This window comes from Crocodylus siamensis, chromosome 7 (assembly GCF_052110815.1).
Source record: "Crocodylus siamensis isolate JL-2025a chromosome 7, ASM5211081v1, whole genome shotgun sequence".
Lineage (NCBI taxonomy): Eukaryota > Metazoa > Chordata > Crocodylia > Crocodylidae > Crocodylus > Crocodylus siamensis.
The window spans coordinates 91,976,124-91,986,883 of NC_143401.1; the positions used below are offsets into that span (position 1 = coordinate 91,976,124).

Consider the following 10,760-nt stretch of genomic DNA (forward strand, 5'->3'; position numbering starts at 1 on the left):
ATATTCTGAAATAAAATATGCATTACAGCAAAAGCTTTGTTATCCGGCACCCACAGTGAATGGATAACAAAATATGCTGGTTAACTGAGTGACCCAAACAGGTGTCTTTGCCTGTTCGGGCTGTTGCCTCTCCTGCTGCGTCCAGGGCATCGCTGACCCTCCTCCGGGCTCTGCAGGACAGGGAGAACAGGCCACGCGTAGCCCGCCATTCCTCAGCCTGTGGGGGCTTGGCAGTGCAGGCTGCTTTGCCCCAGGCTGTGGGGGCTTGGAGAAACCAGAAGTACCACGGGTGGCACTTCTGGTTTCACTTGATCTTACAAGCCAGCATGCCAGTTAATAGAACACACCGGCTTGTAACGTGCTGGTTAAGGAAGCTTTTACTTTATATTGTTATTTTGTAGTACTGTATCTTTCTAATTTGAGTTCATCAAGAAGTAAGTAAATGCCTGTTAATTAGAGGTGAACCAATATATCTGTCTGTATCGTATCGACACCAATAAAAGAAAAAATGACATTATCAGCAATCAGCCTTTTTTGCCTGATGTGACCAATAATGCCATCAATACATGCCATGCGCACGCGTGCAGCTGCAGCATGCACGCAGACAGGAATGCAGGTCGGGAGCTTGGAGAGCAGCGTCCACCCATTACGTCTGTGAGGGGTGGGGAGGGGGAAGTGGGAGGGGGCAGACTGAGGGCCCTGTGGTGAGGGAGGGAGTGAGGCTGGGGCAGGTAGGGCATGGGACAGTCACGGGCAGTTCATCCAGGGGGCACGGTGGGGGGGGAGTGTTTCGTGCTGCTGCGCACCCTCAGGGGAGGTACATGGGGCATGTGCCCCCCAGATCTGTGCGCAGGGTGAGGGCAAGCTGCCCGCTGTAGGCTCAGGGCCAAGGACTGTGCTGGCCCCTTCCTGGCATGGGGGCTGGGTCAGGGTTCCACTCAGGGTGGGTGGGCAGCAATGGCGGTGCTGGGAGTGGAGACTCCAGCAAATTTTGGGGTGGCCATAACCCCCCTCCAAGCACCGCCAACCGCCCCAAGCACAGCCCCTACCCAATCCCCCCCCTGCTGGGAATAGCTGAGCACAGCCCCTGGCCCCAAGCCCACAGCAGGCAGTCTGCCTTAGCCCACACACAAATCCAAGGGGCACATGCCCTCCATGCTTTTCCTTGGGGTGCGCAGTGGTGGGAACTGCTCCCCTTCCCCATGTCCCTGGACAAGTCACCCATGACTCCGTTCCACACTCTGCCCCAGCTGGGCAACACCTGCCCCTGCCCCTGCCCCACGCCCTCTCTCACTGTGAGGAGCCTCGATTTGCACCCCCCGGCCTACAAGCCAGACTCCACTGGGCTGCATATCAGCAATCGGATCAGTATCATTCAATATGGCTGGTTAATAACTGGCCATCGGTATTGGCCAAAAAAGATTCTTTATGGGTGCACCCCTACTGTTAATTGTAAAAGCTCTTTCAACTTTAGTTCAACATGAAGATGCATATAAATCATTTTTAAGTATTTTCACTTACATGCAATAAAGCCAGTCTCTGTTCTGGGCGAAGATGACTAAACTCATCACTGAGGACGAACTGAATTGCTACAATAAAAAGGTACAAAAAAAAGTATGTTTTCTTTTATGAATAGTACACAGCAGAGGCTAACAGGTGCACTTAAAAAAAAAAAATCAGTATATTACTGTAACACAGAAACATTACATCTATCTCGATTAGTGAAAACATTCCTCCCCACACACACACACACACACACACACACACACACACACACAAAGCTCTTGGGTTCCTGGTCATTTAGACTTGTCTACACAAAGCTGTCCAACTCACCTGGGGCCCCAGGCTAGATCCCAGCTTCTGTGGTTACAGTGGGGTAAGCAGCAGCAGTGGGCCAGGAAGTCATTTGCCATGGTGAAACAGTGGTGGGATAGCTGGCTACAGGGTGACCAAAGGCTGTTTCACAGCCCCGACTTTCCTGCCTGCTGAGGGCCATGCCTGCCAGGCCCCAGACTCCACAACAGGCCATGTTCCCAACTAGCCATACCCCCAACTTCTGGTTGCCTGGCAGGTGGGATGGAGCAGGTCCACAGGCCAGATCCAGCCCATGAGCCACACAGTTGAAATCTCTGGTTTACATTAGGGGTCATTCATAATAATGCCCCTTTATTGATACTGTTGGCATATGACCCACCAGGATTTATATGGTGTATTTAAATACCAGAGCACATTTAGTCCCAAATAAAGGTTAAAAGTCTAGAAGTTAAAAAGTGAACAATTGTTTTTTTAAAAAAAGCTTACTGCAATATAGAAATTTGAGAAAGCAGAAGTGGCACTATGGAAGGTGCCCTACATTGTCAGACCCACAAGTTACAGTCAAAACTAGCATAAGGGAAGGCTAGGGAAGAAAGAGAGCCTTCAAAGGTCCATAGAAAAGCAAACTGATGCCACATGAAATATTCTAGAGTTTGTTTTCAAGTGACACAGTGAACTGCAAATGTGAAAAAAGGGCATAAAACAGTTAAAAATCCTACATCTGCTTTTCAGTTTTCCACCACTTATTTATTTTTAAAGCTTTCTTGGCCCTTTTTCAAGTATAAGAGATCTACACAGACAAAGGAATCTATTCTCTTAGTGTAATTAAATGCATAACGTAAAAACTATTAAAAAAACACCTACAGTTCTTTAATCATCTAACAGGTGTGTCATAACATTAGGCAAAGAAATTTTAGAAAAAGCAACTGTTTTTATTTACTAAAAGAGAAGGAAAAAAGTTACTCACCATAGAAAAAGTTACTTTTTCCAGATCCATTTCTTCCCACTAAATATGAAAGTTAAGTTACAGATTTTTAAAAGCCGAAGTAAAACAAACTTAGGAGCAACAACATTTTTAAATTCTGTTCACAAAATTAAAGACTCCAAATTTAAACAAATCATTACCAGAGCAAGAGAGAATGGGCCTCCTGCCTAATATCCTGCCCTGCCCCTCTCCCCTCATACACGTCTGGGATTTACAAAACCTGTATCAGAATATTTTATCTTCTCTCACTGAATGTCAAATTAGCATGCTTCAGCATCTATTTATAACAGGCCTAAAAGCATGTGAACATAAAGTTAAGATCGACTGTTCTTGTTTAAAATGATCACAAATGAACATAAACTTGTCCATTTAGGGTTCAACTAGATAAAGACAATCCAATCCAATCCCAGAGCCATAACCATGCTTTGGAAATTTTACTTTGGAGACAGGTAAGTCAAACTGATTTTTATCATCAATAACCCAGCAGAAAAGTAGCAACATATATGGCAGCAGAACTGCTAAAATATTGCAATCTGAATTAGGATTTCAAATACACTACTCTAATTGCATAACATTAATTTCTTGAAAACAAAATGAGATCATTGCTGGCTACCCAATGATTCTCTCAAGGAAGCCAATGTGCTTAGCAAACAAAGCCAAACACATCTAAAAGATACATTGACTATCAAGCCACAATCTTATACAGTTAACTGTAAATAATTAATACAACTGTGGTTTCACTGAAAAAGGCTAGTTAAAAAACCCAAAAATTTGTTTTCAATGCAAGTTAATACTACTGCCTTTATAAATTCCTATAGGAAAATCAAAGAGTCAAGGAAAAGACACAGTTTAAATGCTCTAAAAAAACCTCTAAAATAGAAAATGCATTTTTAAAAAAAAGTTTTATTTAGTATTACTCTATTCAGAACACTGCTGCAAGTACAAATATCAATATATTGTCAGGGCCCGATTCAAGCTGACCCTGCATAAGTAGATCTTTGCAATTGAGACAGTTCTTTTGGAGGAAATAAACAAGATCACTTAGTAATCGGAAGAACCTGGTATTTGCATCTCTTTGGAATATGTGCGTTAATTCACAGTTTAATGATACAGTTAACAATCATGCACATTTTGTTGGATATTGCAGTTTGACATTTTAATACAAAGTATCAAATACTGTTATAACAAAATGCTACTTTCTATATATTTCTTTAAAGTCAGTTTTAAGTAACAAAATATATAGCAGTACTAAGATACATTAGGAGTCACAGTGAATTTCAGCAAGAATCACCTGACATCCAATATATATACTGATATATCGAGGGCAGCTTATAGTAAGCAAAACAAAACTTAAGAGGGGAACTAGCATAAAACTACAGGTGTTAAAATAAAACTGAAATCCACCAAACAGTATCTTAGACTAGCTTTGGTTATTAAATTCCTCCCCAGTTAGAAATGTTCTTCCAGTACTTCTGAAAGATGTCCAGGCTCTAGCTCTTTCATATATTCTACCGCCATGGTTTTGCAACAAGCCCTATGTACACAGAGCCCCACGCATTCATAGGGCTTCCCTGACTGCAACAGATCTTGGGACAGGTGAGGAGATATGCCAAAACAGATGATCGCTACAAGCCTGGAACCTTAAAAGATGCTGACATTTTGGCAACTATCTTAGTACTGAATGATTTCTGAAAGCAATTATTTTCCTGTGTGGTACAAGAAGAAGGTGTCCTCTAATACACCACAAAACACAACTTCAGAGAAGTATCAGATTTTAAGTGTACTCAGTTGCCTGACATTTGAAAGGCTATCAAAAAAATCAAAAGACCTCTAATCTGAATCTTAATAAAATAATGACACGTTATTTCATATTATTGCATGTATACTGGAAGAACTCACCTATGACATTATGCTTTGAACTGAATGGATCCACAATTGTCTGATCTCTGTAACTTCGAAACCCCTGGATGATCACCTGATGGATAAAAGCATTTAAAACATTAAAAAAGAGCATCTAAGCTGTTTCAGGTAAGTATCATAGTTACCAGTTTTTAGATTGTAATGTAACTGAATATGTTTTATTCACAATATATTTGGTCTTTTCTTTCAGATTTGCTGCTATAAACAAGGTCCACTAAAAAAAAATGCCTACTCTCACCATAAGCAATAATACTGGTTTGGTTACATATGCCAGTACTTTCTTTCCCTTTACTCCAAATTTTACGTTTGGTTCCTAAAAAAACACCCCTAGAAATAATGAATGCTTCAAGGTTCATGTATTATTTGTATTTAATTAATGTCAGAAGGCCCCATTATACTAGGCATCTTACAAACCTGACAGAAAATGCTTCCTGTCTCAGAAAGATTACAGTCTAAATAGCCAAGACTCAAAAACAAATGGGGAAGGAAGAGGAAGACACCACAAATCATTCCCTAAAAGTCTGGTGCTTGTTAAAAGAGGGTAAAAGAATGAATTAACAAACTGAATTATATCATGGAAAACTGGTTTACACTAGCATCCTGTCATTTTGGATCCTTCACCCCGTTATAATTCCATTGTTATTGTGCAAAGGGAAGCAGCATATGACAATCAGCAAAATGCATACAGGATTTAAGAGGTTGTTGTCAGTTAAATGCATCAATGTCAACACTTTACTCAGAAATCAAATAATTTTACCCCTGTTGGATACTATATACATCTGCCTGTAATCATTTATAAAATAAATCAGATCAGTACTGGCAACTGCAGCTGTCTTAGCCACCAATTTTCTTTCCCCTCCACCCCATCCCCTGGACAGCTGATAACCAGGCTGCAATCTTTAAGAAACAGCATGCACGCCCTTCATTCATGGCAATGAAAATGTGTGCCACTTCCTCCTCTCTCATGGCACAGACAGAAGTGACAATTTTCACTTGATCTTGCCCCTGGAAAATGCTTTACAGCCATGACCAAACACAAGTGCATAGCTGCAGAGAGCTTTAAAAGGGCCCAATTCCACAACAACCTGAGCCCGCATCACATGAGGGTTCAGATGAAGACACTCCAAAATGGATTACCTTCATTAATGTCTGTCTGCATGTGTCATGAGCAGGGGAAGTGGGGCAGGGAGGGAAGAAAATGATGGGAGTTTGGTCTGGGGTTTTTTCAGCCAGTGCTGGAGGGTGGGGCAGTTGGATTGGAGTCCCCCACCTCACAGCTGAGGGTGTCTGGCTTGGCCCAATGAGGTGCCATGACAGCTGGAGCAGGCGCTGGGCCTGAGAGGTTGCCAGTCCCTCACATGGTGCACAGCCCCAGGGTGCTCCTGAGAGGTCATGGCAGAACAACAGCTCCAGCCTGGGAAGCCTCTGTTGCAGCCCTAATGGAGATCCCTGCTGTGCCACTGCCCCTCAGGAAAGCCCTGGGGCCATGCTCACTGCATTAGGGGCCAGCAGTGACCCCTCAGACCCAACACTGCCTACTACAGCTGCCAGGGCACCTCCTCAAGCTGAGCCAGCCACACGCTCAACCCTGCCTTAGGGCTGGGCCAGGTCCCACATGACTTCAGCACCAAGGGTGAGAGGGGGAAGGACAAAATGCAGGCAGCAGGACTGGACACCCTTCCTCCCCCCGGGGGGCAAACTGGGGAGCCCCCAGCAGTGCAGAGGAGCCTTCCAGGTCCAGGCTGTGGCACAGGAAGCCTGTTGCTCTTCTCAGGCCCCACCGCTGCAGGGGTGGGGCTAGGGAGACCCACTTGCTGTCCAGTCTCGCTGCTGCGGCTACTATGGGAAAGTCCTACCTGACCTCCATAGGGAGCTCCACACCTGTCTTCCCATGGCAGTGGGATCCAGGCATGGGAGAGGTTTGCAGCCCTGGCCCCGGCCCCTGGGGATGAGGGGAAGCCTTAGACTCCCTTAGTGACTGAGCCATGCCCACTGGCCCACACCCGCAGCTCCCAACTACTGACCTGGGGCCCACAAAGTGCCAGGCACATGATGAAAATACAGGGTGGAGACTGTTCCTGCCAGAGCTCACTAAATAGGTACACGTACTATTGGTTAACCACTTAACCAATATAACTAGAGGAGGTTAAATACATATATTTAAATAGTATTAACATCCCTAATACACAGCTAAGATTCCCTGCCTTGCTAAAACACCATAACCAATACCACCAAGCTAACAAACTTGCAGAGGTGCAACAGAATAGAGCTCTTACACAAGAGATCCCCCAGAGTAAGTGGGAAATTGCCCAGAATAACCTACCTTCTGGGATCTCTCAGACAGGTAAGACAGACAGACAAAATGTACACTTTTCTAATGATCACAGATGAAATCAGCATAGCACCAACATTATTTCCAAGGTAATTGGCAGGACTAAAATATTACGCATGGGCATATAATCTTCATTCTTTGCCACCAAAATAATCACTGCAACATATTTACTCTATTACATCCATGTCTAAAAATAAAACACCCGGATTAAAAGGAAAAAAAGAATTCCAGATTCTGTTGATTTGTTTAGTAAATGATCCTCCTTCAAAAATGAAAATTTCAGAAATGGGAAGGGAAATCTCTCAGCATGAACCAACCACTTACTTGAATAGCTTCTCTAAAAGAACTAGTTTTGCCAAGCACTGCTGAATGGCCAGTGAACTTAAAAATAGTGCCAGGACCTCTTTCTTTGCCTTTAGACAAGAGGAGCCTACATCTAATTCTTCACGGGACTCCCTGACAGCTCCAGATACTCAGTCACAGACAAGAGTTCACTATCAGTCTAGCATACCTGGATGAAATGCAATAATCCACACATGACAGTGATGTCATCTTTGAAGCAATCCGAAAACTGCAAATAGTCAGAAATATTTACTTCAGGCAAATTAATTAAGCTGGCTGTTTGCCATCTGGAATTTTTTTCTGATCCAGGCTCTATGGGCATTTTATACAAGCAAGTACCCAGCGCTGTGACACTTGTGGTTGTATAAGTGATGACATGCAGGTCAGCACTGAGAAAATGGCGGCAGCACACTTGTGAACACACTGGGGGTGCTTTAGTTTAAAAGCACCACTGTCATTTTCTGCTTGTTGACACGCATTTCACTGCCTATACACCTGTACGTGCCACAGCAGTTCGCCTCGGCTTGTGTGCGGAATCGACTCTGCTCCAAAGCAGCGGATCTCTGGCACGTTGCGGGACAGAAAAGTACGTGTATAAACGCCCTATGGCATTTCATACTACAGTGACTTTTTACCACTCTCACAGACATAAAACTTCAAAGACCATGTCAGTCAGTTTCAGAATAAGACTTTTTCATCAGTGCCCTCTAAAATTGTTTCCTTTTACCTCCACAATCCTCAATAGTCTGATTGTTGCTACCTCCAACCAGCTTTTCACAGTATCACACTCTTCAAGCTTCAGGAAAGATTCTGTTTCTAGTAATATCTTTGATCTTATTTCCTTTCAACGTCCACTGCATTCTTTTCACTTTGAGCTGCACACCCTCTTCCCGTTATCCCCACATCAGCTTCCACATCTAGGCTACCTTGCATCCTCTTTTGCACTTCAAACCCATTTCTTCCACAAGGACCACCTATGCTGGGTGCCTTAGCAAGTCTCCCCATATTCTTACACTGCTCCTCTAGCCCAGGGGGAGCCCCACGGCCAAAATTTCCAGCTGAAACACAGGTAAAGATACTTCCACCCCTTCAGGCAGTGGTTGGGCCAAACCTCAACTGCAACTGCCATGGGCCCTGCAGCAAGTCGTGGCCTCTCCACCTGGCTCTGCGTGGCCACAGTTTGCTGGTCTGCAGTTAATTCTGGCCTGGCAGCTGACCAGGCCCAGCACCAAGATGTGGCCCGGAGGTTGGGAACCCCTTCTCTAGCCCACATGTGTACAACTATAACTCAAATTCTATTCTATTAATAAAACAGTGCCAATATTTGTTTCATTACTAGAATAAAGGCCATATAATGCAATGAGTAGGTAGCAAATTTAAAAATAACTAAAGAAAGTTCTTTTTCACACAGCGTGTAATTCAAGTGTGGAACTCACTGCCACAAGATTTTGCAGGAACTGACAGTTTAGCCAGATCCAAAAGGGGACTAGGCAAACTCTTGGACGAACAGTACATGGATAGTAACATACAACTACTAAAGTGGAAACTCTTTAGACCAGTTGTTCCCAAACTCTTGACAGATTGCGCACCACCAATTTAAAACACAACCATAAGTACCACCAGAAAATTTTTCAGTTCAACATTAAGTACCACCAGATAATTTTTGTCATATAAAGTCATTATAATAAATCTGTTAACGTATACCACCGACAGGTTGTCTGCATATCACACTGGTGGTATGTGTACCAGATTGGGAACTGCTGCCTTAAACCTTAAATGCTGAAGGCTGCAAGTGGGAGGAACAGGGAGAAAAAAAACCCCTAGTCATAACTTGACAAAGTTCTTTGGGTAAATCTGATATCTTTTCTTAGACCAATTTCTTTTGGAGTAGATTAGGCAAAGATGCTTTCTAATTTTCGCTGAAGCTCTCCTGCAGAGCTGCGAAGCCTACTTGGAGTTGTGTGTAGTAATCTCAGGATCGTAGATGTTTAGTCCTCATATACACAGGGGCGTGTGTGTGTGTACACAACTTTCCATATACAGATATGGAAAGCTGTCTATACACACACACACACACACGTATGTATGCATGTAGGGCCACTTTTCCCCACGCTCAGCACCAGCTTGTAACCTGGCCGTGCTGCCAGCCTGGGCCCCGCCGGCTCCAGCCTCACCTGTCAAGGCTGTGCGCAGCAGCGGCAGCTGCTGCCTCCCTGCTCGCTGCGCTGCTGTTTGCTGCTGCTGCCTGCCCAGAGCACACACTGGGCAGCCCAGAGGTGGCAGTGGCCAGACAGAATGGCCTGCAGCCCACAGGCCGTATTTTGCCCACCACTGATACAGGTGAATGGATATACATGGGCGTGTGTGTGTAGATATCTATCTATCTGTGGAAAGTTGTAAACATATATCTGTCTATATAGACAACTTTCCATAGATATATACACACACACAAGGGAATGGACATATGTGTGTGTACATATTAGTGCATGTACAACTTTCCATATACGGATAGACAGATATGGAAAGTTGTCTATATACATATATAGGGGAATGGATAGCTCTCTGCGTGTGTTAGTGCGTGTACAACTGTCCGTTCAAATACAGATGTGGAAGTGTCCATGTCGACGTGGACAGACAAAGCACGAGGCCAAGCCCGCCCCCCCCTCGCGCGCGCGTCGCGGCGGAGCTCAGCCCCGGGGGTCCCGCAGCGCCCCGAGCACAGCGCGTCTCCACATGCACACGCGTGTCCGGCGGCGGGGTCCGCGGACAGACGTACTCCAGACATGAGCGCCCCCCCCCCCCGCCGTCCACAACCGGACGGGGCGGGGGAGCACCGGCATTTGTTACCAGGAAAGGCCCGGCCCCGCCATGAGGGGACCCGGGCAGCACACCCGACGCCCCGATCCCGGCGGGGCAGGGCCCGGGGGCGGCGCGGGCCTCACCTGCTTGATGTACATGTCGCCTGCGGGGTCGGAGGCCACCGCCCCCACGCACGGCAGCACTCCAAGCCTGCCCCGCCGGCCCCTCACACAGACAAAATGGCGGCAGCACCGCCTCCCGCTCCCGCTCGGCGCGCACCACTCGGCGGGAGGGAGGGAGGGACGCGAGTAGAAGGCTCTCGAGTAGCGCCCACAATGCCGCGCGCGGCCGGGCTTCCCCCCCCGCGCGCTGGGAGAAGTGGTTCCGCCCACTGGAGGGCGGGTTGGGCGCCAAAGGCGAGTGCGGCCAGAGCGAGGCCGCGGGAAGGGGAGGGGAGGGGCGGGGCCTGGGGGAGGGATGCCCTGTTGCCATGGCAACAGGCCTGGGCGCATCCTTGGGCTCCTGCTTCCGCTCGCAGGGCCCGAGGGTCTGGGGTGTGCACCCATG

The 10,760-nt window shown here is 46.1% G+C and overlaps 1 protein-coding gene across 1 annotated transcript in view; it reads right to left on the reverse strand.

Annotated features, from left to right (window-relative positions):
• Window positions 1-10,488, reverse strand: part of SMC3 (structural maintenance of chromosomes 3) — a 43,621-nt gene extending 33,133 nt beyond the window's left edge. The window contains exons 1-4 of the mRNA XM_090057072.1: window positions 10,337-10,488; window positions 4,700-4,775; window positions 2,783-2,821; window positions 1,522-1,589 (exon numbers count right to left, since the gene is read on the reverse strand). Coding sequence (XP_089913198.1) covers window positions 1,522-1,589; window positions 2,783-2,821; window positions 4,700-4,775; window positions 10,337-10,351 — 198 coding nt within the window. The 5' untranslated portion in view covers window positions 10,352-10,488. The remainder of the gene's footprint in view (window positions 1-1,521; window positions 1,590-2,782; window positions 2,822-4,699; window positions 4,776-10,336) is intronic.
• Window positions 10,489-10,760: the final 272 nt, after the last annotated feature.